The sequence below is a fragment of the Bubalus bubalis genome, chromosome 7, assembly GCF_019923935.1.
Source record: "Bubalus bubalis isolate 160015118507 breed Murrah chromosome 7, NDDB_SH_1, whole genome shotgun sequence".
Classification (NCBI taxonomy): Eukaryota; Metazoa; Chordata; class Mammalia; order Artiodactyla; family Bovidae; genus Bubalus; species Bubalus bubalis.
The window spans coordinates 7,474,271-7,501,818 of record NC_059163.1 but is presented as its reverse complement, the minus strand read 5'-3'; the positions used below and the strand labels follow the sequence as shown (position 1 = coordinate 7,501,818).

The window sequence follows — 27,548 nt, the reverse complement described above, 5'->3', positions numbered from 1 at the left end:
TTTACCAACAAAGTCTGTCTAGTCAAAGCTATGGTTTTTCCAGTAGTCATGTATGGATGTGAGAGTTGGACCATAAAGTAAGCTGATCACTGAAGAATTGATGCTTTTGAACTGTGGAGTTGGAGAAGACTCTTGAGTCTCTTGGACAGCAAGGAGATCAAACCAGTCCATCCTAAAGGAAACCAGTCCAGAATATTCATTGGAAGGAGTGATGATGAAGCTAAAGCTCCAATACTTTGGCCACCTGATGCGAAAAACTGACTCAGAAAAGACCCTGATGCTGGGAAAGATTGAAGGCAGGAGGAGAAGGGGATGACAGAGGATGAGATGGCTGGATGGCATCACTGACTCCATGGACATGAGTTTGAGCAACCTCTGGGAGTTGGTGATAGAGAAGCCTGGCATGCTGCAGTCTATGAGATGGCAAAGAGTCAGACATGACTGAACGACTGAACTGACTGACTAGTGATTTTAAAAAGTAAAATTTTAAAAGTTTGTTTCACGTACTGAGGTAAAATTGCTTAATAAAAGCTTTATCTCAGGTGCATGTGTGTATATGTGTGTCCTGGGTTGTAGCAAAATATTTTTAAAACCATGGGCCCACACCAGTGGCTGGAAATGAAGAAGGGACTGTCAAATTCAAGTCAGGGACTGAGTTACTGGTCATGCAATTAATATATTTTCATGTAAAAATGATTAGGATATAGACTCATAAGATCTTGGCTTTGGACTTGCTAGAGCAGCAGTCCCCAACGTTTTTGGCACCAGGGAGCAGTTCTGTGGAAGACAATTTTCCTGTGGATGGGGCTGGGGGATGGTTTTAGAAGGATTCAAGCACAGTACATTTCTTGTGCAGTTTATTTCTATTATTATTATATCAGTTTCACCTCAGATCATCAGGCATCAGATCCTGGAGGCTGGGGACTCCTGGGCTAGGGGTTCCCTACCTTTCCTCCCACGCAGCTCTACGGGCACTGTAGGAAAAGTATTTTCAATGATGGGGCACTCATCAGCTTAAAAGTTCTAGCTTTCAGAATATAACTTGGGACCCTCAGGTCACAATCGGAGCTGTTACTGTGGTGAGTAGAGGGCATGGCAGTGGGACTTCACAATTCAGTGCACTTAATATGAACTTTGACCTTATTACGTGATACCGAACTTGATGGCATTTTTCCAGTTTGGAGAGCTCGGAAGGTTCTAAACCGAAACCAGTCTCAGCACACTAAGAAATCTTGTTTTTGTTCAAACTTTAGCCCAGAATGACACCATTTGGCTTTTAAAATGTATGCTCTCTTTCTCTACATTGCACTAACTGCATTTTAATGGATGATTGAGCTAATTTTAGTGCCTGCCTTTTCAAGATTTGTCTTGGATCCTCAGATGAGTCCAATCAAATATAACTTTACTTAGGAAAAAAAAAAGAAAAGATTTGTTCATTTTAAGATTTTTATATGCCTCAGTTGCTGAACACTTTCCTTGCAAAATGGGTTAGTATTAACAGATATGTCAACAGGTGTTGTGAAAATAGCTATTTATATTTTTAATTCTGAGGAGCTCAGGTTATTTTCCAGACATTGCTAATTTAGAGTAAAAAAAGAATTCTCTGGTTTTATATTTTGCTTGTTAAAAATGGTTTTGAGATTACTAATTCAAACTAATTTTCTATACATCCACTGATTTCTAAACCATTTATGAGTTGTTTTTAAAAAGTACTTTCTCCTTATTTGAAGACAATGTCAAACTTAGTTCATAGACAGGAAAACATAAACGTTATACATAGAATGCATCTTCCCCATGGAATGTTTTTCTCTCTACTGTATTTATTTTGATTTGTATAAATTTAAAACACTGAAGTAACAAAAGCGGGGATGAAATTTAACTAATAGAGAATGAGGAGTCATAAAAATGTACACTCCTGCCTACAGCAGTAAAAGTGTGCTAATTCACAACACGAAATATTTAATCTTAGTTCAGTTGTAAACCCAAACCAGATAAGACTCTAAACCCATTTCTATTGCTTTTGAGATTATTAGTCTATTTGAATCTATTTTCTAGAGTTCTTTGAGTAGTTTTTCTCTGAACGCCAAGAAAAGTTAAAATGGCAAAAGAGGAACATAAAATTCAGTAGCTTACTAGTATGAATCACTCTGCTGTTCCTTTATCTAGACCCTCATATACATATCTATCTACTTCTCGATGTTAAATGTTTCTTGAGGAAATACACAGGTTGGGGGCCTCTTCCGTCGCTTCCAACAAGAGCTCTACCATGGAAAGCTCTCCTCTTCCGTTTTGCAAGTCTCAACAAGTCGGTTGCTGAGTCAGAATCTCCTTTTCCTCCCCGTTGTCAAGAAGTCTTTCTCCCTTTAAAATTCATAAAGCTTTGGAAATAGTTGGGTCTCCGGGGGGAAGGGGCGGAGATGCCTGAACGAGCGCGGCTCGGGAGGAGTCGCCCACCCCGCAGTCCCTCGGCCCCGCGCGGGGCGCGCTTTCCCGACCTGGAGGGCTGGGGAGCTGGCCCAGCTTTCCCCGGGAGCTCGCCGCGGGGTCCGCGTCTGCGTGTAAACCGCCGCGCGGGGCCGCGGGGTTTGCGGGGACTTTTGTTCGTCACCACTGAAGTGAAAACGTTTGGGACGCGGCCGGGGCTTCGTGTTTCCACTACAGAGAACACTTCCCCGCGGCGGCGGGAGGGCGGATGACAGCACGCGGCGCGAGAGGCTAAAAAAAAAAAAACAAAAACGGAAACCCGCGCGAAAAGGCGTTTTCCAGGGCGAGCCGCCCGGCGGCCTGCGAGGTGGCCGAGCCCTGCACACGCGTGCCGGCCAGAGGCCTCCCGCGCCAAGCCCCGGGAGGGGGACGCGAGGCGCCGGGGTCCCCGCGCGGCCGCTGACGCGGAGAGCCACTCCCGGGCCTCAGTTTCCCCCGCGGGCCAGCGCTGCCTAGAGCGGACCCCTCTCCCAGCGGCCTCCCGTGACCCAGGGCAGGGCCCTGAGGGAGACGCGGTCGGAGGGCAGGTGGCGCGCGCGACCTGCCGCAGACTCAGCCGGGACCCCGCGCCCAGAGGAGCGGTTGCCCAGGAACCGTCCGAGCCACGCGCGCGCGCTCTCGTGAGCGCGCGCCGAGCGCTCAGGCGTCGCCGGCCGCCCGCCGGTCCAACCGGCCACTCCTTTTCCCGGACGCGGGGGTAGCCTGAGGAGACGCGGCGCTCGCGCTCGCGTTCCCCCGCGCCCTCCCGAGAACGCGAGCGCGTCCCCGGCCCTCATCTGTATATTCATAAAAGGCGGGGTGGCGGGGGAGGCGGGGCAGTGGGGGGTGCGGCGGCCGCGGGCCCGCGCGTGCCGGGACGCACCGCGGGGGGCGGCGCGATTGTGAGGTGGCGCTGACGCACGTTCCGGGATTCTTAAGCGGCCTGGGCGGCGGCGGCCGCGGCGGCGGAGCCCGAGCCGGTCTCGGGAGGTGGCGGTGAGCGCCGCGAGGGGTGACGGGGGCCGAAGTCGGTGCCCCCTGGCTCAGTCACGGTGTCCCTCTCTCACTGACTCCCCCGCCCCACCTCCTTCCACCACGGCCGCTCCGCCTCAGATCCGGCGGCTTCTTAGGCAGGGCGGCGGCGGCGGCGGCGGACGGGGCGCGTCTCTTCCCGCGGCCGCCGGCCTGATAAATGAGGGACTTCGGTTTTGGGGTGCTGCACACCGCCCCTCTCCGAAGCAACAGCCCCGGGTCCCTGTTCAGTGGCGGGGCGTACTGTCCCTCCGCCGCGGGACCCGCCGCCCCGCTGCCCTCCGCCACGCCCTTCGGCCCGCTCTCGCCGCCGCCGTTGCCTGTCACCGGCTTTTCGGAGGCCGCCTCCCCCTTGTCGATCCCCCTCGGCTGCGGCGGCGCGGACCGCTCAGCTGCCGCCGCCGCTGCCGCTTCCTCTTCCTCCCCGTTCCTGGCGCATCAGCAGACCATGCAGGATGAGCTGCTGCTGGGGCTGACACAGCAGCCGGCGCGGCCGCTCTCGGGGGCGGCGGCCACGGAGAAACTCCCCAACCACCACCCCGGCGGCGGCACGAACGCGGGTGTGACCCACCTCCTCCCCTCCCAGGACTTCAAACCGAGTCTGCACCACCCCTCCTCCTCCTCCGCCTCCTGCTGCTGCTGCCGCCGCACCTCCTCCCCGCAGGACTTCAGTAAGCGGCAGCAGCAGCAGCTGAGCAGCCAGAAGAGGAAAGAGTTCAGCCCTCCCCATCTTCCCCACCCTCCGGACTCGAAGCCGCTGCCGCCGCCGCTCCACTGCCCGGGCCGGTTCAGCCCGCCGCCGCCGCCGCCCGGCCAGCTCCTCCGGCCGGCGCCGATCGCCCAGCGCCAGCAGCCGCCGCCGCCGCCCCAGTTCAGCCTCCCACACCCGCAACACCTCCCGCCGCAGGACTTCGCCCCGCGGCAGCGCCCGGCCGACCTGCCCCCGCTCCCGCAGCTCCAGCCTTCGCCGCCCGCAGCCTCGCGGCGCCGCCACGGAGGCGCGGGCAGCCCTCGCAAGACCCCGGCCGCGGGCGAGGGCAGCGCCGCCGAGCCCTCCAATGCGGGCTTGGCCCCCTCGACGCCGCCGGTGAACCCCGCGCCGGGCTCCATGGAGTCTCCCAACCACCCTCTGCTCAACAGTCCCAGTAACCTCCTGCCCGGCGGGGCGCTCGGCGCGGGCGCCTTCAGCAGCCTGCAGAGCCCAGACCTTCCGCACCCGGGCGGCGGCGGCGGCAGCGGGGGCGGGGGGCCCCCCGGAGGAGGAGGGGGAGGCGGCTCCGCGTCGCCGCCGCCGCTGCCCGGCTTCGGCACCCCCTGGTCGGTGCAGACCGCGTCGCCGCCGCCCCAGTCCCAGCCGCCGCCGCCGCCCCAGCAGCCGCCGCCGCCGCCGCCTCCCCAGCAGCCGCCGCAGCCGCAGCCGCAGCCGCCGGGCTCGTCGGCCGCCACCCCGGGTGGCGGTGGCGGCGGCGGCGGAGGCTCGCTCAGCGCCATGCCGCCGCCCAGCCCCGATTCGGAGAACGGCTTCTACCCCGGGCTGCCGTCGTCCATGAACCCGGCCTTCTTCCCGAGCTTCTCGCCGGTGTCTCCGCACGGCTGCGCGGGGCTCAGCGTGCCGGCGAGCGGCGGCGGCGGCGGCGGCTTCGGGGGCCCTTTCTCGGCGGCCGCCGTGCCCCCGCCGCCCGCCATGAATTTACCTCAGCAGCAGCCCCCGCCGCCCGCGGCGCCGCAGCAGCCGCAGAGCCGGAGGTCGCCCGTCAGCCCGCAGCTCCAGCAGCAGCACCAGGCGGCGGCCGCCGCCTTCCTGCAGCAGAGAAACTCCTACAACCACCACCAGGTAACGGCGGACCGGCGGCCGCCCGACTGCGTCGCGGGGCCGGGGAGACCGGGCTCAGCCGAGCGGCCCCGAGGAGCCGCGGCGAGGGCCGCTCGCCCGAAGGAGGGGGACGCGGAGGGCGGTGAAAGGGCCACGGGACTCGGGCCGCCGGCTGGGCAGGAGGGCTGTGGCTACCGTGGGCTGTGGGGCTCCGGAGGCGGGCCCGGCTGGAAGTGGCCCCGGCCGGGCGCCCCCTCGAACACCCCGGCGCGGCGCTGGAGGCTGGGGCCGGGGCGGCGGGCGTGTGGGCGCGACGTCCCCTCCGGTCCCACGGAGCGGGCAACCCCGAGGCTCCGCCGGCGCCCCCCTGGCCGGGCGGGCGGCCAGGCGACTAGCCGGTTGGCTTCCCCGAGCCCGGGAGACGCGGCGACGCGGCCGGGGTTCGGGGACCGAGGGGCCGGCGACGCGGGACCGGCGGGCTCGGGCGGCGGCCTCGGGAGGAGCGGCTGTGGGAAGCGAGCTGGGGAAGGATTACCGGAGACGACGCGTGTGGGCAGCCCGTGAGCCTCCGCCACCGTCCAGTGAGGGAATGGCCGGAAAGGCCTTTTTGCTTTGGGGTTTCGTTCCTCCTGAATTGGCCGGAGGGAGCCGTCGCGGGCGAGGCGGTGGCCGCCGCACCGCTTATCCCGGCGGGACCCGCGTCGGCGAGCGGCCGCCGGCCAGCCCTCCTCCGGCCGACCTGCCTCCCTCCCCGCGTGGGTCGGCCCCCCGAGCTGTCAGATGGCTGAGGAGGTCGGTGCTCCAAGCTTGTTTCACTTTCTGTGCCTCTCAAGGTTTGGGTAATATCTTGTAGGTTTTAAAACTAAACGAGCCCGCGATTAGTGTGTTACCTTGAAGAGAAGACTTTTTCTTTTTTTTTTTTTTTTTTTTGGTGGCTTTAATCTTCTCTTGAAGATCATTTTAAGGGGGTAGTGTAGCTATGAAATCACAACGGGCAGGTTATTCATCCGGGTCCTTTCTGAAATTCAAGGACTGTGTTGTTATCCTGTCAGGACAACGTCTGAGTGACCGCTGGGTGGGTTGGTTGACATTGAAAGAGTATTTTGTTGTTGTTCTTTTTTTTTTTAATCTAGTCAGCATTTATTAAAGTGGTTATTCTGTCTAAGGCCACTTCAGTGATTAAAGACTGAGAAGCAAAATTGGACCTTAACCTTAAGTATTAACTTACTGATGTAACTTTTTCCATTGACGGGTTAGTTTTTAAGGATTAACCTTTTCAAGAGGTGACTACTATCTAAATTAACCCAAGTAACACTTAACAGTCTGTTTAAATTAACCAGAATAACAGTTAACAGCTTTTGTTGAATCACTCCACTGGTTTCTCCCTGAGAAAGGAGAATGTGGCCTGTAAGAGTTGAAATTAACTAATTTTGAAATAATATGCCACTTTTCCATGATTTACCTGATCTTGAAGAGCTATCTTTTGGATGTCAGGGTCTTTCTTTTTTAACTGGAAACCTGTGGCGACAATTATCAATAGGTGTGTTTGTGTTCTTGAGGCCGTGGACTATTATTAGAAGACTGTATACAGAGATCCATATTTAACAGTAATCCGCTTTTTGTCAAAAAGAAGGGTCTCGCAATGGAGTGTAAAAGGTCACCCAACTATTAAATGGAATTTTAGATCACTGCAAGAGAAGTTTGAGTACTGTGTCCATGAGGAAAGTAAGGCCCTCAAGAATGAGGGATTTGTCCATGGACCCTTAGCTATGCTTTTGAAATATGTAGAGGGGGAAAGGGTAGTATATATTCATGGTTATGTTAGCATTAAAAAAATTTTTTAAACAGGTACTATAGACCAGGTTTACGCAAAAAATAGGTTTAAGAGTGTTTGACTTAACAGTAACTTATTAACTTATATAGTAACTCTATGACCTATACTCCCTTTGGCTCAATGTTACCACAAAATTATTAAATTATAAGATTATTGACAATATAATTGCTAGCAATTAATACTCTTCAAAATCTACAGTTATAGCCTCTTGGAGAATTTTTCATTCTTTGATGACTTAACTTTTCTTGCCATTGGTTCTGTTTTGGAATATAATTTATTTTTGAAAATGGATGACATTAATGGAGACTTGTATTATTAAGAGCTCTACTAGAATGATCAAAGTATATGGTCTTCTCAGTGTATCCGCCTATGGATAATAGCAGATAATAACAGTTTCTTGGATAGTTAAGTAAAATAACAACTACAAAAATTTCAAAGAAAGTACATTAAAAGTGGAATAAAATATTTTAAAAGTTGAATACAGTGCAAAAAAAAGAGAGAGACATTTCTTGTATTTTCTCTATCCCCCAAAGGCATTTTTATTCCATTCAATAGAATAAAGCCATATGTTATTAACCACTTTTACAGTGATCATATTTCACTCATATGATTGGTATATTTTAATAAATAAAACCCTATTTTAGTGGTATGCTTAGCAGAATATGATTGCATAAAGATCATAGTGTAAGTTATATCTTTAAGGATCTTCAAAGTTAATTTCAATTTTTATCTTTAGTTTTTTCTTCATATCTGTCATGTATATGGCTCTCTTGAAGGGGAAAAAAAGTAACTGCATGGTTCTGTTTTAGTAATTGTCGTGAAATATCTGCTTGATTCATTATAATTTATGTAGACGAGAGTACGAAAAGTCACCTAGCATTAAGTGAATATGTTTTCATATACAAGATCTCAAGTCTATTAAACACTCATTTTTTAAAAGATTATATGAACTCTTAACTCAGGCCTAGGTTTGGATTTCAATTATAAACTCTTTAAATGCCTGTAACTTAAATAGATGTGTTTTCCCCAGCCTCTTCTGAAACAATCTCCTTGGAGCAACCATCAAAGCAGTGGCTGGGGCACCGGAAGTATGTCCTGGGGAGCGATGCACGGCAGAGATCACCGTAGAACTGGAAACATGGGGCTTCCAGGAGCTATGAATCAGATATCTCCATTGAAGAAACCGTTTTCTGGTAATGTCATAGCACCACCGAAATTCACTCGCTCTACTCCATCACTGACTCCAAAATCTTGGATTGAAGATAATGTGTTCAGAACAGACAACAATAGTAATACACTCTTACCCTTACAGGTAAGAATGGTGTGTAAATGGCCTTGTTTCTAATGTTAATCTTTCAATATAGGAAACTGGGTGGTGGTAGTAGTAATAGTATGATAAAGTTCATGGATTAAAATGAGAAAGCTCTGATGTTTAAGTGTCTATCACAGGATGAAATACTTATACAGAGAAAATGAGACTAAAAAAAATTCTCTAAACACATAATAGAAAACAAGCTTCATTAAGTATAGAAAAACCCTGCTATATTTCTTAAATTCATATTGAAGCTTTTTAATTTGCAGCTCCTTGTGAATGCCTTATTAATCCTTAATAGGCCACCAAAATGAGTTTCTCCTCCAATATAGCTAAACTAAAATATTTAGTAATTGTTCATGAATTTGACTATGATTAGCTGTATGTATATTCAAATATAGTTAGTGCAGCTCTGATCAAGGCAAAATAATATTAGGGTGTTTTACATTGAATTCAAATTTGTTCACTGATTCAGTGACTTTTTCTAAATGTGGCCTAATATTTATGAGGATTAGACATTTTTTCAGACCCTTAATATTTTGTTGATATTTTAAGTTAATGAAGTCCCCTTATATTATCTAAAATGAGAATATCTTTCCCTTAACACTGTTAGAGGATGGAACAAAGATACAAGATAGAACTTTTGATTGTTTTTTTTTTTCCTTTTCATTCTTTGTTCCTTTTTTTTTTTTTTGTGGGTGGGTATGGGGAAGAGAACTGCTTGTTTCTGATGAAAACTTCTATGCTATTGAAGGTGAGATCTAGTTTGCAGTTGCCAGCTTGGGGCTCAGATTCACTCCAAGATAGTTGGTGCACTGCAGCCGGAACATCCAGAATAGACCAGGTAGGCTGCACAGTGTGTACTTATCAGGATTTTGGCTAGGGGCTTAGTATTTGTATTGTGAGTAGGATTTAGTATGTACTTTTCAATTATACTTGTTTAAGCATATGTCAGAAAGCGTGAAAGCAACATATTTTTAAAGGATCTCTTAAACTATTTAAAGTGCTTCGTTTTTAAATTTGAAAGTAACTCATAATCATTTTACATTTCCTGAAAGTAATTGATTTGTTTTTGGAAAAAGGAATCATATACCCAAGTGCACCTGACTTTAAACATCAGTCAAACTGAACACCTTTTATCTCTTTTCAGAATCATTTAAACTGAACATATTTTATGTCTTCTCAGAATGATTTGCAGTTAGGTATAAAATCATATGTTTAACATCTAATCGTACATTTAATAAATGTTTTATAGGATTTTTTGGCAAACTTTTTCATGAAACATGCTGTATTTGTCTTGAGATATACTTCTAAGAAAGCCCTTAGTTCAGTTTTTCACCTTTATAAAAAAGTTTATTGTATTTCAAACTTTTTCATGAAACATGCTGTATTTGTCTTGAGATATACTTCTAAGAAAGCCCTTAGTTCAGTTTTTCACCTTTATAAAAAAGTTTATTGTATTTCTCTAAATTTTGTTACTGCTATTATATGCACTTATCTTCTCCCAAATAATCAGTTCCTTATAGAAAAGAAACTGAGTCAAACATCTGAGAGTCAAGTCTTAGTCGAATTACCTTCAAGTCCTTTATGGTTACAAAATGCTATCTCTCTTCCTGCAAATGAAATTTGAATGCATACTGGGTACCAGGTGATGAGAATAATTTGCAGGACAAGTAGAACACTCAGTCCTCACAAAAGAGGATTCTTTACTACAGAGCCCAAGCTTGAATGACCATAGACTTGACATTGTGGGAGTCCAGTGAATGGAGCTCTGTTATCCGTAGTTACTTTATCAACATGAAATGATTTTACAAGTAAGGACTGTATAAACAGATTAATATTACATTTGAAAATAGCATTCTAACCGGGAGGGTTGGCAGTAACTTCAGTAATCAGCCATTAGCACTTGTTTTAAATAAGTCCACCTATTTACCAAAGTAGTCCTGCCAGAATCTCCAGTTAGAAATAAGTACTCATATCATGTAATTTGTAATTTATTATCTTGTTAATGTGGCAATGTAATCCATCTATTTCTACTCTCCTCTCTTCTCCTCTCTTCTTCTTCTAGGCTATATTAGTGGCATTTTCAAGTTATGGTGTTCAAATTAAATACATAAATGCCTAGGAGATGGTATGCTAGAAGAGAAAAACTGGTAATTATTTTGAAGGTGGCAAGGGACATGTTTTTAGACAAGAAAGGACATAATTATTTGAAGAGGTTGTACCAGGAGGAAGCAGGAGGATATGTGAGGGGGATGTGTAACTGTGGAGGAAAAAGAAGACAAAGATGTCAATGAGGATCCATGGGGGTTGGGGGGGCAGATGTTGAGAGATTAGGTTATTAAGATGGCTTCAGTGGGTAGAAAAATGCTGCAATAGATGGAGGTCATAATGAAAGGGAAATTTACAAACTGGGCTCTGCAGAGGTGCCCATGGGACTCCCACAAGATGAGGGCCATCAGCCCTCCCACTCAGCTTCTCTGCTCTTATCTATGCCCTTAGGATTTAAGGTAAATTCACTTTAGGAAAAAGGATTTTGATGCATAAGGATAATTTTTTTTATTTTTATTTTTTGGTAAATTGTTGAGATATTGGCAATCCCTGTGGATTCCTGAGCCTGAAATATGAGGATGAAGTTGAAGGGAATGGTAAAGAAAAAGATAGTGGAAAGTGAACTGACCTAGAAGAAAAGGAGACCTGAAACCTGAATCTTCTTCCTCTCACGAGTTTTTTGACATTGGATGACACAGTTTATGGGCTTTCATCTCTTTGGGTCATAGTTTCCCTATCTGTAAGAGGAATGTCTAGAACTAGATCCTGAAAGGCCTTTGTAGCCAGCTCTTGTGCTTTCTTTCATCTATTGTGGCCACGTCTTTTGCTCCCTGCTTCCTTATCCCCCCTCCTTTATTTTTAGAATACAAGGGTCTTGCTTTATTTGAGGGGCAGGGGGAGCAATGGGCATTGGTCACAGGCGGTGGACGTACCCTGTATGACGTCCCACCTGGCCTTAAAAGCAATGTTGTTTTTTCTTTGAGTACCCTAAGGGTACTTATTATACAAAATTTGTTCAGGGTTTCTGTCTTTCCATAAAAGGTTGAGGTATTTGAAGTTGAGGTTCTTAGAAATACAGCAGCAGCTACAAACTAAAGCAGCAGCTGCAATTGGTATCTTAAACAGTTGGGTAGTTCCTCACTATTTGGCAAAGTTAAAATTATAGAAAATACTTAGACACTTAAATATCTGCGGAGATTATTTTCATTTCTGATCTTTTTTCATCATATACAGTATTTTTATACTAATACATTTTAGTTAACAAATAAAAACATTTAACTTTTAAAATTTCCTTAAGTCTCAAATTGATTTAAGTCTAAACTGTAGTAAACCGTAGAACTAAAGTCGTAATTCTTGTACCTGGCCTAACCTATACCAAGAATGGGACGTGTAACTGGATTTAGTAAATGGAAAAGAAATAATTTTGTACATTGGTTTTATTTCAATTGTATGTAAAATTTTCAAATTGGCATTTCCTTATTTAAAATACCCCCTCTTTTTTTAATCAAAACACTTCGGATTAAAAACTTTTTAAAAACAAATATAAATTGTTATATTCATTTCTGAGTTTAAAATGAATGTATTTTTATTAGTTTCTTTAAGGCTAAATATAATACTACTTTTGTTTAAAATGCTATTAGCTACTCTTGCTAATATGCTAAGTCATACTCAAAAGTATGAATTCTAAATTACCTTAAACTTGAATTTTTAGGCAGATAAACAGGCTGCAGTATATTTATTCATTAATACTAGAATATTTTCAATGGAGAGTAAATATACTAGGAGCTGAGGTTATTACTTAGTTTATATATAGCATATCAGGTTTCTGTAAACAAACCAAGACCATGCTTTTAAAACTGTATTATAGCCTGTAAAGCCTGTGAGAGTTGGCCTGCTCTTTAGCTGAATGTGTATATATATTTTTTTCCAGCTCTAGACTTGGGGTCTTATAGATGTTCTCCCTGCAATTCCTGGGAATGTACATAAACTACCTTGAATTAATTGAAGATATTTTTTGCTAATCTTTAATATCCAGGCTATTATGATAAATGTGATGTGATAATCTGGGGACCTCTCAGAAAAATATATTTTTTGGAGACTTTATTCACATTATACAAAAAACAAGGCCAAGTCCAAGTTTTCATTTAATGAAACGTTCCTTAAATTGTGATTCTTAAACTAGATGAGTTATAGGGACACTGGTAGTTGTGAAACTGTCATAACTACTGAAAATAAGGTAGGATGGGATCTCGTTATCTGTGCTTACGATCCTTTTTATGTTTCCTATCTGTTCAGTTCTTTACTTGTACTTGATACATTCTTACACCAGGTTTTTTTTTACTTACCTTTCCATTTTTAACCATTGTGGATACTAAATTAGCTTTGGCTATTTGGGGCTTGATGTCCGTCCCCCCCCCAAATCACTATTACAGCTCTTTGTTGAGGATTAGAATAATAAAGGAAGGTCAAGAAATATATATTCATTGTATATGCAGTCGTGCTTTACCCTGGAGATATGTCTAGGGAGATACTGTTCTTTGCTTTTGGGAAGATGAAAGTCCATTTGGATGAATAAGGGATATCTCTATGTGGAACAACAGAGAATCAGATGGGAGTGTATGAGATTGAGAGCTACATTGCGTACTGAGGCAGAGCAGTACAGTATCTCATGCTCGCTCAGTAAAGTGCAGTAGCAGAGTATAATCAGGAGAACTAAACACAAAAATACAACAAAAGTTGATCTTTCTACTTAGGCAGAAGAATATCTGCCCAAGCCATCTGGTATAATTTTAAATATGATGTTATAGAGTTTTTCTATGGGCTTCTCTTGTGACTCAGATGGTAAAGAACCTGCCTTCAATGCTGGAGACCCAGGTTCAACCCCTGGATCCGAAAGATCCCCTGGAAGAGGGCATGGCAACCCACTCCAGTATTCTTGCCTGGAGAATCCCATGGACAGAGGAACCTGGTGGGCTTTCTATAATCTGCCTCTTTTTTCATAGGGAGGATACATCATTGTCAAAAGGAAAAGCTATTTACCTACCTCTTTTGAAATGATAAATAGGGTTTTGATTGTGTCAAAGCAAAAATACAACATCCCATAAAAAAGTTCCCTTTTAAGTAAGTTTAAATTCCTTTTGTTGTATTTTAATATCACTGTTGACCATATTAGTTAACTTTCAATGTTCATAATCTTTCCAGGTCATCCTTTTTAAAATTAGAATGACTTTGTTCTTTCTGTGTTTTTTAGTCTTTCTAGGAGTTCGTTGTTGCTTCCATAAGTCTTTGTGGCAAATGTCTGTATTTAAAGACTGTAGCAAACTATTAGAATATAAGAGATTGTTGTTTTTTACCATTGTTTTCTAATTTTTGCCTGTTCATTGTGGGATACTGTAATCTCAGTTTCTGAAAGCCCATTTAGTTGGGTCTTTGCCACATAGCTTTCATATTTCTGCAGTAGATTTGGATAAACTTTTTATGGTAGATTTTTACTTTTGTGAAGTATTGGCTGTTTTCAAATAACCATATAGTAATAAATGTAAATTACATTGCTGTGATTTCCCATCTTTTTATGATAATCAGTATTCCTGTGTTTATGATAACTTTAAAATGGATTCAGGATTTCCATTTAGCTTTTGAACCAATGGGAGTTTACATGAACACAATTTGTTCTAATGTCCCTGTTCCTGAAGAATGCATGAGTGTTTGTCTTGTAACCAAATTTTTTTTTTTCAGAAGTTATATTTTAATCCCTACACTTTACTTAATGGAATTATCTGTATTTTTTTTTTAACGTGACCGACCTCCAGGTTCCATTACCCAGAAAGTAACTTTTGCGAGGTCATGAGCTCTTTGCCTGCTCAAGGCTATTTTGTATTTGGTGATTTAAAAATCATGTGGGCTGCAGCTGATGCTTAATAAAGTATAACTAAGTTAATAGTTTTAAAATAGCTTGCTATTTTCTTTGCTGAAATAGGAGTTTGTTTCATGATGAAAGACTTGATATGCAAAGGAAAATAAGGGACTTTATAAGTGGGCATCTCACTGTTTTAGTTGGATATAGGCATTAAAGCTAAAGCTGTTAATACATGTGGCTTTTTTATTTTAAAAGTAAGAGTTGCCAGAGTTGATACATTTATTGAATAACTTGCTTGTATATTTTCTCTTCATGCCTTAAATATTATCCGTGGCCTGTTGACAGTATGTATAGGATTCTGCATTAATTTTGCTGTGCTCTAAAGCAAAATCATACTCCTTGGAATGGAGGTAGAGGCTGGCCAAATAAATACATAAATCAAAGTTGTATGGGAAAGGCAAATTTGGGTGGTATTAGTTACCATTAATTAAGTTCATAGGTTGACTGAAGACAGGTCATGTCTGATTCTGTTCAGAAAACATAAGCCTGAGAAGATAGCCCTGAACCATAACACATTTCTTTGTAAGAATTTAAGATCAGTAGGCTATAAAGTATCTATGTTATATTCCATCTTAGAACCCTTTGATACAGCACACTTTTTTTAAGATTTTTGTCATGACAGTTTACTTTTTAAATTCTATATTTTAAATACATTTTGGAGCTTTGAATATAATATTTAATCCTTTATTGTGTGGTTGGAAATTCAAGTCAACAGCAAGGTCACATTGTTACCTGATACTTGTCTCAGTTTAGTTACTTAACATTTTGAGTACTTAGTCTATGGAAGATTCTGAGATTTGCAGTCCTCTGTAATTACCACCTAAAAGTGCAGTCTCTGAGCTCAACTTAAACTTTTGCAGCTTTTATGGTAAAGATAAGTACTGTTCATTCAACAAACATTTGAGAGAGAGCTATATTCCATAATTAGCAGGTCCCTACCCCTAATTAACTTAGAAATTCATTGACAGAGGCAGGAAAACCAACAAATTAGTTATGAACTCATACATGGAAGCACAAAAGATGGACATATTTGGATAGATTACAAAAATTGCATGTCATTTCTGCCCAAGTTTTTCTGTATCCCGGTTTTATTTGTTATATACTACTATAAGTCTTTTGCTTTTCCATTATTTCTATTATTTTTAAAGTGGACTTTAGACATCATCTAGTTTGATGCGATTGTTTTATTTTCTTGAAGATGGAACAAAGTCTAAAAAGGTTAAGTAGCTTCAGGTTAAGAAGCGCAATGCTTCTTAAAGTGTGGTCTTTGAACCAGCAGTCTCAGGATCACCTGGGTACTTACTGGAAATAAAATTCTCAGAGGCCACTCCAGATCTGTTGAATCAGACCTATTGAATCAGTTGATGAGTCCCAGCAAATGTGTATGTCTGACAAGCCTTCCAGATGTTTCTGAAGCATGCTTAAGTGCGAGAGTTGCTGTTACAGCTCAGTGACTGTGTGCCTCCATCCCCAATCAAGGCCATTGTTCTAGGGAACACCTATTACTGGTGGGTGTGTTACATCTCAGGAGTCTAAGGCAAACTAAGTAAGGGGTGCTAATGTAGGTAGTGATGAAGCTCCAGCAGGATCTTCCAGGTCTAGTATTCTTTGCATCGTTCACTGTTGCTTTGCACAGTTTTGAATTCTCTGACAGTGACTTGTTTAGTCTGCAGTGGTGATCTCCCACCCCGCCCCTGCCCCCCTCAAAAAAAAAGTTTGCAACCTTCATTGAAACGTCAGAGGAGAATTTTAAAAAGTCAACATACTCTAAGAAAAGCTTCTTATGTTTTTCCTTGGCTTTCTAAAAGAGTGGTTCTGGATCTTCTCTGGATTGTGGACTCCTTTGGAAAACTAAGGAAACCATAAACCTTTTCAGGAAAAAATCACATATACATGTCCATATGGAGCATTACATCATCTCACAGGTGTCATGGTCCTTGAAGCTCAGGGACCTAGGTTAAGAAGTGCCTCATTCTGATTTCTGTGGAGAATTTTTCCCCCAACTTTTCTGGTTCTTCCTTTCCTTTTTCTGTGTTCATCATTCTTTGAGAATTGGAAGTGGCCTGCCTGGTCAACCTTCCCCTCATTTACACACAATGCATAAGCACCGGGTAGGGTACACACTTAAACATAAATGAGTGGGGTTAACATGGGCAGAATTTGGGAACAGACTGCCTGGCAATTAGAGGGGCACAGGCCAGGGCTTGCTGTGGTGGCTCCCTGTATATATTTGTTCAAGGTTATTGAATGTATATTGAACAGAATACAATATAAATAAATGAACATTACAGAATCAGATTCCTTCTAGTAAGCAAGTTGAGGGGTTTGACATTCAGCAAACAAAACTTCCAACTACACAAAAGACTTTGTTCTGAGGCTTGATGATATAGGAAACTTGCTGCGGTGAGAATTCTTTCGCCCTTTTCTCCCCTGCCTTCATTTTTTGCAACAGTGGGTAGAGGGGAGAGAAGATTTGGAAATGCAGAGATCAATATGTCAGGATTATTCTTGATGTTTGTCTTTGTTCTGAAATTAGTATTTCATGCTTTTAATTTTTACTGTTTAGGATGCTTATGCATTCTTTATTATGAAATTCTGACTATTAAATAGCATACAATGTTTGATGTTTAAAGTATGGTGCATTATGGAATTAAGCCTTTTCACCCAAATATTTATTTTTCAAGGGCCAGTGTCCAAATTCCTATATATATGTGAAAAGTTTAAAGTTAAATAACAACTGAAAATGCTTTCTGTGTGTATAAGATTTCAGAAATATTTATAAGTTGAGAATGATACCAACAGAAATTGTTTTTATATACTCCTGATTAAATAAGATACTTTTGATATGTGATTTTGGAGATAAATGTATGAAATCTATTGTCCTCCAGTACAAGAGATATTAAGCTCAGGAGATCCTTAGTTATTGACATTGTCTTGGGTTGCAAACTGACTAGTAATATTATATTAGTCAAATGTCCTAATTTATGTAAGAAGATTTAGATAGTACATTAATCATCACTTTTTGAAAAAATTGTGTAGACTATATTCTTTTTTTTTATCTTCTTCTCTTCCAGGATCGAAGTAGAATGTATGACAGTTTGAATATGCACTCTCTGGAAAATTCCCTTATTGATATTATGAGAGCAGAGCATGATCCTCTTAAGGGTATGTGACTTTTTTATTTTCTTATGCCATTCACCATTTTTTCTGCTTCTCTTACCATTTTTCATATGAAAATAAGCACTAACACCTATCTCATCTATAAAATTCTAAATTTGTTAACAAGAGCCTTTGTTTTTATGAAAAGTCGTATTTTTACCTTGGTAGCTGCTTTAACTTTATGCCAATTTATAGAGAGAAATGGAAAAACCTAAATCTCTTGACTTGTTATTTAAGAAAAAGCCACTTTTTAGAGATAACCCAGTTCACCCAAGGATGAAGAATGGCTCTGAAGGCATTATAGCCACTATTCTAGAATTCTTTCAAATACAGAAATATTAAAAAAGAAAAAAAAAATCTTTCTTGGAATATTTGCATTCGCAGTTTGCAGTAATTCCAGCCTAAAATTGTCATAAGTTAACTTCCTTTCTCATTTTCCTTCCTGCTGTCATGTTGTAGGAATTTGAAAGGGTTTTGAGGTAGAGAAGCTAGTCATAAAAGTTAGGGCAAATTAGGTAAAAGAATCAGCGCCCATAACGTTATACTGTCAGCCTTATCACAGTTACAGTTAACTGTAACTGAAGAAATTGTGTTAACAAACTTGTTTTCATTTGCATGTTACATGTTAGTGATTTATATTTCTTCATATAAAATATATTCTTGCCTTTTATATTATAAATGATGAGAATCTAGCAAACTGTGTGAACTTAAGTCATGAGAAATACTAGTGTCGGTTGCCACATAATGAACAGTCCCCAAACTTAGCAGCTTCAGACAACAATAAACATTTTATTACCTTACACAGTTTCTGTGAGCCAGGCAGGAATCAGGGGCACTTTAACTGGTTGGTTCTGGCTCAGGGTCTTTCAAACTGTTCTCTTTTTAATTCTGTAAAGCCGAGGATTCCCTTACAAGAGTCAGCCTAAAAACTCTGGAACCCGAGAGTTGGCAGCAAGGCGATGGCTCTGGCTGAGCTGGCAGTACTGACGAGCTATCTCAACATTTTTGTTCTGCCTCTGGGTTTTGCTTGTAAAGGAGTTTCTTATCTTTTTGTTTCCTTTGTTGGTGAGGACTTTGAGAAGCTCAGGGGATTTTGGTAATTGTCAATGATGTGTAATGATGCTAATTCTACTCACAAACTAATTAAGATAGTTAGACTTTGATTATTATTATTTTTTTTTTTTTGAGGGAAATTGCCTCTAACCAAATTCAGCCTAGTTTTTTGAGTATTTGAGGTCCTGTTTGTTTTTTTTTTAACCCAGTTACCCCAACAGTTCCAAGGGCACTTTCCCTGGATCCACTGTTTAAGAATAGAAGCTGGCAAGCAGCTTATGATTATGAAGACCTTCCCTCTATTGATTTCCTTACCTTCTATAGAAAGAAAATGCTTAGAAATTCTAATACTGATCAAGTCAATATTAACTGTAACCAGTGGATAATTAAACTTTTTTCATCATTGTTTCTCCCAGCCTTCCTTAAAGAAGCCCTTTGAATATGTTAAGAGAAAACATTAATTATATACTCACTATTAATTATCCCAGTTTTTCTGTTTTTCTAGCCTATTTTATAATAAAAATGGAAGGAAACCTAGAAAGAAGACTTTGAAAAAGAAAACAGAAGCAGTATGAGGCTAAAAGGAATTTAATATCAATAATTGAAATATTCAAATGAATTCAGAATTCTTCTGTTAGGAAGAAAAGGCTCATTAACCACCTTTAGGAATCATGGTAACACATCTCTGTTTCTAATTGAAACATTTTATGTTCCACATTTATTATGACAGGGAATAGAGAAAAAACAAAAGAAAACATTTGAGAATGCTTCTCCATAGAATTGAGAAATAAGACTGGTTCTATTACCTTTCTAAAATTGGAGCTTCCCAGATGGCCCTAGTGGTAAAGAACTCACCTGCCAATGCAGGGGATGTAAGAGACGCAGGTTCTATCCTGGGTTAGGAAGAGCCCTTGGAGAAGGGAATGGCAACCCACTCCAGTATTCTTGCCTGGAGAATCCCATGGACAGAGGAGCCTGGTGGGCTACAATCCATGAAATTGCAGAGTTGGATACAACTGAAGCGACTTAGCACACCCACACGCATGCACCTTTCTAAAATCATCTTGATATCCAAGTGCTGTCACTTAGTTTTTTCTTTTATTACTAGTACAAATTTCCCTGCCTCCTGGGATTTGTCATACTGTGTATCTTACTCCCACACGCTGATCATTACACCGTTTCTTGGGGCTGGACATCAGTAAAAATTTAGGAAAGCAAGGTTGTGACATATAGAAGAAACCAATCCCTGAATTTATTTCCCCTCCTTTCCATTCCTGATCTTTAGGGCATCACTTCAGCCTCTATCCCATCTCTCTTATCTCATCTTTTCATCACTTTCAGAAAGTTCTGTTCTCTACTTAGCATATGAAAATTCTTTTCTCTAAAAAAAGCAGAATGAATCTTATTTTATCCTTCTAAAATATTTTTCAATAATCCAACCAGTTGCTATGTCTTCCTTATGGAATCTAATGAACAGAGGTGAGACTTGTGGGGTATATGAAAAACTGAAAATAAAAATGAATTTCTTATTTGCCTTTGTGTAAGTGGTGACAGTTTCTTGAAAATTTTCTGTGCAAACTTGAGTGGTGAAAGATTGTATGTTATACACTGCTGCATAAAAAAATTACTCCCAAATTTAGTAGCTTGAAGCTACAATGAACCTTTATTATCACCTGCAGTTTCTGTGGTTTAGAACTCAGAAGCTCTTTAGCAGGTTAGTTCTGGTGAGGGTCTTAGGAGGTAGCAGTCAGGAGAGCAATGAGGCGGCAGTCATCTGAAGGTCTGACTAAGGCGAGGGGGATCCTTTTCCAAGATGACTTACTTATGTGGCTGGCAAGTTGGCGCAGGCTGTTGGCAGGAGAACACAGTTCATCACGGACCTCTGCTCAGGACTGCCGAAGTGTCCTCCAAGCGTGCCCCCCCACCCCCAGAGCAAATGATAAAGCTTGAAGCAGGTGCCCCAGTGTCTTCTAGGATTTAGCTTCAGAAGTCTCATGCCATCATTTCCATGACAGCATACTAGCCACATAGATCACCTTGCTCAACTGGGGCGGAGTCTGTTGCCCAAGGGCTGTGAGTCCTGGGAGGCAAAGAGCAGCAGAGGCAGTCATGGAGGCTGCCTTCCAGAGAGATGAAAGGCAGAAACAAAATTTGCATTGGGTTCTGCTGTTCTAAAGGAAAAGAAAAACTGCTTCAGGTAAGGGTTTATGTTGGAAGACAGAAAAGCAATCAGGCAGTCCTCTGGAATCCAAAAAAAGTCCATGCCCGGTTACTGGCATGACTGTTGACTGATTAGACTGACAGAGGGACCCTCCTGCCCCTGCTTCAGCCCAGAATGCAAGCCTAGTGGTTTTTACAGGTCAGCAGAGAACCTCCACTGTTTACTGTTAAGGTCTTTCTAGTCTAGCATGGCAGGTGAAATGGTCTTGTCAAGGCTCTGAGGATGTGAAGTGATGGCAGCCATAGATGAAACCCTGGATGCATGCTATTCCAGAAAGTGTGCTTACTTTTATACTAGGCAGTATCCAAGAGCCTGCTGTGTGTTATGTGAAACAGACATGGTCTCTGTTCTTGTGGAAGGTACAGCCAAAGAGGAAGAGAGACCTTCTAGTTACATGTGTGATATGCATAGATACATATAACACATTAATATAAACATACAGTAGGGCTTCCCAGGTGGCACAGTGGTGAAGAACAATCTGCCTGCCAATTCAGGAGACATTGGAAACTCGGGTTTGATCCCTGGATAGGGAAGATCCCCTGGAGGAGGAAATGGCAACCCACTCCAGTATTCTTGCCTGGGAAATCCCATGGACAGAGGAACCTGATGGGCTTGATTATGTACACATATAACGGTAAGTATTAGAATACTATGGAGGGGAGGCTATGAAGTGTTTGGAGGTAATAAGTGGAGGTATCTAAGGTAGATGTGGAGAAATGAAAGGTGAGACCTGAAACCTGAGCAAATCAAGGATGAAACAATATGGGGGGAAAGCATCAACTAGACAGAGGGAGCAGGTTGTGTTCAAGAGCTTGTCGTAACTGAGGAGCTGACAGCAGGCTTGTCCTGGCATAGCTGTTTTGGGGCTGCCTGCCGGTGACTGGGTGTGACACCGCTCAGCCAGTCCTCTGAGGGTGGGGGGAGTCCTTTGCTCTGGACTGTGAACACTAACACACTGTTTTATGCCTTCCGTAGTACAAGTGGCACTGACGGATCTGTTTTATTTATTCTGCAGTGACTACTCCCCATGAACATCCATTTTCTGGTGACTGTCTTGATTTTTGACAAATATTTTCCTTTTCATAGGAAGGACAATTATGAATTCTTTTAATGGTCAAAGTAAATCATGCTTTGCCAAGTAAAGTTTTGTGATTTTGCAATTTTGTGTTTGCATACCTATGTTAAATAATCTGTGATCTTTTTTCTGTATGTGTGGGTCAATTCATTCCCCTTTAAACAAAAGAACAAGTCAGTGATTATTGTTAATCTCTCTCCCCTCTCTGCCCTCAGCAGTTTACAAAAAAGGTCTTACTGTGTAAGCATTTTTATTCCAAATTGCCTACCCCCTCCTCCAAATCATAAGGGCAAACAAAAAATTTAAGCACATAAAAGATTATTTGAGAACAGCAGGAAGAAATGTAGTTTATTTAGCAATCTTAGGTTCTGTGTCAGCAAGTCACAATGCCTTTACTAATGTTCTCTAAACAATTAAGGGGAATTCAAGAAAAAGGATTTAGAGCATGATTTTTCAATATTGACATATTTTTAGAAGTTGATGCCTTGAAAATGTTTTTATTTACTGTGTTTTTGTATATCGTAGCATCATTTTTATCACTTGACTGCTAAACTCCTAAAGAAAAAAAATCTCTGCTTATTTTAAGGAAAATAATCCTTGAGGAAATAAGGAATGACTCTATAAATGCTAAGTGGTCCTGGTGGTATCAACTAAATTCTTGCGTCTTTTCAAGACACTTCTTTTCTCTCTGATACTCTCCTCACTCGTCTTAGTATAAAATGGAAGTTGTTGTTGTTCAGTCACTAAGGCCTATCCCACTCTGCAGTCCCAAGGAATGCAGCACACCAGGCTTCCCTGTCCTTCACTATTTCCCAGACTGTGCCCAAACTCATGTCCATTGAGTCAGTGATGCCATCCAACTATCTCATCCTCTGTTGCCCTCTTCTCCTGCCCTCCATCTTTTCCAGCAGCAGAGTCTTTTCCAGTGAGTCTGCTCTTATCAGGTAGCCAAAGTTTTGGAGTTTCAGCTTCAGCATCAGTCCTTCCAATGAATATTCAGAACTGATTTGCTTTAGTATTGACTGGTGTGATCTCATGCAGTCCAAGGGACTCTTAAGAGTCTTCTCTAACACCATAGCTTAAAAGCACCAGTTCTTCGGTGCTCAGCCTTCTTTATGGTCCATCTCTCACCTCCATACATGACTTCCGGAAAAGCCATAGCTTTGACTGTTCGGACCTTTGTCAGCAAAATGATGTCTCTGCTTTTTAATATGCTGTCTAGGTTTGTCATGGCTTTCCTTCCAAGGAGCAAGCATCTTTTAATTTCATGGCTGCAGTCACTATCCTCAGTGATTTTGCAGCCCAGGAAAGTAAAATCTATCACTGTTTCCACTTTTGCCCATTTATTTGCCATGAAGTTACAAGTCTGGATGCTATGATCTTATTTTTGAATGCTGAGTTTTAAATCATCTTTTTCACTCTCCTCTTTCATCCTCATCAAGAGGCTCTTTAGTAGTTCCTCTTCACTTTCTGCCATTAGAGGGATATCATCTGCATATCTGAGGTTGTAGATATTTCTCCCTGCAGTCTTGATTCCAGCTTGTGATTCATCCCACCTAGCATTCTGTGTGATGCACTCTGCATAGAAGTTAAATAAGCAGGGTGACAGTATACAGCCTTGACGGACTCCTTTCCCGATTTGGAACCAATCTGTTGTTCCATGTCTGGTTCTAACTGTTGCTTCTTGACCTGCATACAGGTTTCTCAGGAGGCAGGTCAAGTGGTGTGGTATTCCCATCACTTAAAGAATTTTCCACAGTTTGTTGTGATCCACACAGTTAACGGCTTTGGCATAGTTAGTGAAGCAGAAGTAGATGTTCTCCTGGAATTCTCTTTCTCTATGATCCAGTGAATTTTGGCAATTAGATCTCGGGTTCCTCTGTTTTTTCTAAATCTAGCTTGTACATCTGAAATTTCTCAGTTCATGTACTGCTGGAGCCTAGCTTGATGGATTTTGAACATTACATTGCTAGCATGTGAAATAAGTTCAGTTGTATTAGTTTGGACATTCTTTGACATTGCCTTTCTTTGAGATTGGAATGAAAATTGATTTTTTTTCCCACTCCTGTGGCCAATGCTGAGTTTTCCAAATTTGCTGACATATTGAGTGTAACAGCGTCATCTTTTAGGATTTTAAATAGCTCAGCTGGAATTCTATCACCTCCACTAGCATTGTTAGTAGTAATGCTTCATAAGGCCCAATTGACTTCGCATTCCGGGATGTCTGGCTCAAGGTGAGTGATCATACCATTGTGGTTACCTGGGTCATTAAGACCTTTTTTGTATAGTTTTTCTGTGTATTCTTGCCACATCTTCTTAATATCTTTTACTTTTGATAGGTCCTTGCTATTTCTGTCCTTTATTGTGCCCATCCTTGCCTGACATATTCCCTTGGTGTTTCCAGTTTTCTTGAGGAGATCTCTAGTCTTTCCCATTCTGTTGTTTTCCTTTGTTTCTTTGCATTGTTCACTTAAAAAGACTTTTCTTCTCTCTCCTTGCTGTTCTGTGGAACTCTGCCAGTGCAGGAGATGTGAGAGACACAGGTTCAGTCCCTGGGCCAGGAAGATTCCCCTGGAGGAGGAAATGGCAACCCACTCCAATATTCTTGCCTGGGAAATCCCATGGACAGAGGAGCCTTGTGGGCTACAGTTCATGGTGTTACAAAGAGTGGGACAGGACTGAGCGTCTGAGCACATCAGTAACTATCACATTGGACTCATCAGGTGAAGCCACAGTTTACAATTTAAGTAGAGTCACAAAATAACTTGTATCGGTTTCTAAAATTCTGGTGTGAGAACTTACATTTTCGAGCTTAAGAGCTTCTGGGGCCTTGCCCGGCTGTCCAGCAGTTGAGACTTCACCTTCCAGCGCAGGAAGTGTGGGTTTGATCTCTGGTTGGGGATCCCACATGCCTTGTGGCCGAAAAAACCCAAACATAAAGCAGAAGCAGTATTGTAATAAATTCAAAAAAGACTTTAAAAATTGTCCATATTAAAAAAAAGTCTTTAAAAAGCAATCAAATTTCATAATTAGAAAAAAAAAATTATTTCAGACTTGGAGAGCATGTTTAACATGCAGCTTCAGGACCCTGTTCTAGAAATTAGCCATGGCAGGTTATGTGATGAGTACACTTTTAAGAAACTCTCCTCTATTAGAACAAGATCGAAGAAATCTATAAGAAGTTTAAAAAAATTGAGTGGTTTTTATTAAAATAGAGCAGAGCGAAAAATAAAACTGATACCAGCAATATCCATGTCAAAGTATAGTTACTTCCCTCCTCTTAAACTGCCCTAGCTTATTAATAACTCTGATAGAGAGGCATGTATTTCCCAGAACCATTTTGCTTTTCTTCAGCCACCTGTGTGGCTTGAAGTCAAAATTTTCACATGTGCCGAAAAAAAGTATAGATGAAAATCATTTTATTAGAACGTTTTCCAAAACAAGATAATAGATTGCTATGTATGCTTTCAGTTTTTAAGTAAAATGTTTCCTTCTATTTTAAAAAGGAATAAGTAGAATTTACACGTTCTTTCCCTTTTAATTAATTGATTTTGTTTTCTTTTTCTGTACATCATTGGCCTTTGATAAAGAGGAAAAAAATAATTATTTTTGGACTAAATTATATAGAAGCCATATACATTTTATTAAATGTGTTCTGATTTTAAGAGGTGATCACTGTTGTGACATACTTGATACCTTTACCCCCAACTATTCAGAATTTAGTTCATCTTAACGGAACAATTTATTAGAGTAGAACTTCTGTTGTCAGTGTTATCTGCAGATTGAAAAGGAAATTTTGAAAGTGTGATTGTATAAGTTCTTGTTGTAGAAGATTCATTTGAAATATGGTATCATGGATAGAGATTTTAAATTTTTATTTCGTTTTAGATATTTCTCTTAGCAACAATATTATTAAATTTAGAGTTGTTATTTCTTCCAAGCATCTTTGTATAGTCAACTAAATGATTTGACTTATATAAGATTACAGTTTCTTTTCTAAAAACTAAAAACTATCGCACAGAAATGACAGTGAATTTTCTTAAAAATCACATTTATTCAAAGCATATGTGTATTTATTAAAAGTTTATTACTCATGCAAAGCATCTATCCTAGAACTTTAAATATGAGCTTACAGCCCTTATTTTTAAATTGAAAATAAAAGCAGAAAGAATATTTTTTATATAGAACCTGAAGTGATAAATACATGGGATAACTGAGCCTATGAATTTTAGCAGCTTATAGTATTTGAAAAGTATCTGAGAGTCTCTAATGAAAGGTTTTCCTGCAGGATATAGGACTTTATTCTTTGAAATGTTTTTCTTATTTCAAAAAGTAGTGTGTATGCATTAAAGGAAATTTGGAAAAACTTGGGGGAAAAAATTTTAAAATTTATCAATAATTCCACAAGCTAAAATAACCATGTTTAATATTTTTGGTATATAATTTTTCTCATTTTTTCTTTTTAAATATATAAACATAATATATTTGAGATATTCAAATAGTTACCTTCCCTCTAACCTGGTTAACTTTCAAAAAGTTAGTTTAAAAAATATATGTACATAGATTACAAGGTAAAATAGTGCCATAAGGTTTATAGAAGAAAAAATAGAAGTCTTTCTTCATTCTGCTCTGTCTACTTCTGATTTCTGTTCTTTGGATGTAGCCACTTTCAACTGTACCTATTCTTGGCGTAATTATTTGTAAATAATATGCTTATGCTTTATATTTCTTACATTTTAGGTATTGTCTGTAGACTGTCTACTTTGATTTACCCATACCCCCAACATTTTCACTGCTTTGTCCTCTGAAAACTATTTTAGGACCACTTTTGTTTAGAGGATGCAATTACTGTGATAATACAAATGTTATTTACAGGTGAACCTCATATGTTTTGTACTGTAACATTTTCTTTCTCATATAACTGTTTTTCCTGGAATTTATCATTGTCTCTTTTGGTTTGTTTGCTTAGTTTTCTAAGTACTTACACTAATTCATCCCAGAATATATTTGTAAAACACTGAAGCTTCTTGGAACATGTAAAAACAGCAAATAGTCATATAAATTGTCTCCCCCCCACCCCGCCCACAATGGTGTGAGTATTCTTGTAGCCCATCATAACTGTCATTTTGTGGTTTCCTTAAGCCCAAGAATTCCTTATTCCTTTGGGATTCATGTCCTAATTTCCATGTTCTTTCTTAATGATTTATATATGTTTTATTGGGCCTATCTTACAACCTTCTTTCAGATGGGATATAAATTTTGAGGCTTGTATGTATGAAAACATGATTATTCTACCTACATAAGATGATAGGCTCGTGTGGAATTATGTATTAGTGATTTAGAATGTTGAAAGCAATGCTTCATTACTTCCAGGGTTAAATTTAACACCATTCTAAAACCTGTTCATTTGTATGATTGTCTTGTTTTCTGTTTTTTAATTTTACTTTTTTTACTGAAAGCTTTTAGAATATTTTCATGCCTGTGGTTCTGAAATTTTGTACTAATGAATATGGGTCTTCCTGTGTATGATGGTAGGGGACTTTACCGGTCTGTCTTCTTCCCCTTTCTTCCTTTCATCTTTCCTTCTTTCATTCCATTTTCTTGTTTTATTTCTTATA

The 27,548-nt window shown here is 41.5% G+C and overlaps 1 protein-coding gene across 11 annotated transcripts in view; it reads left to right on the top strand.

The window, feature by feature from the left end:
- The first annotated feature begins 3,440 nt into the window (after nt 1-3,440).
- Nucleotides 3,441-27,548, top strand: part of CPEB2 (cytoplasmic polyadenylation element binding protein 2) — a 68,865-nt gene continuing 44,757 nt past the window's right edge. For 6 of the 11 annotated variants that reach the window (XM_044945629.1, XM_025289686.2, XM_025289685.2 and 3 more), the window contains exons 1-4: nt 3,441-5,329; nt 8,173-8,454; nt 9,209-9,298; nt 17,497-17,587. In XM_044945629.1, coding sequence (XP_044801564.1) covers nt 3,656-5,329; nt 8,173-8,454; nt 9,209-9,298; nt 17,497-17,587 — 2,137 coding nt within the window. In that variant the 5' untranslated portion in view covers nt 3,441-3,655. Of the gene's footprint in view, nt 5,330-5,711; nt 5,890-8,172; nt 8,455-9,208; nt 9,299-17,496; nt 17,588-27,548 lie in introns of those variants that run through there. The other 5 variants (XM_044945630.1, XM_025289689.2, XM_025289688.2 and 2 more) reach the window with 2 other exon arrangements.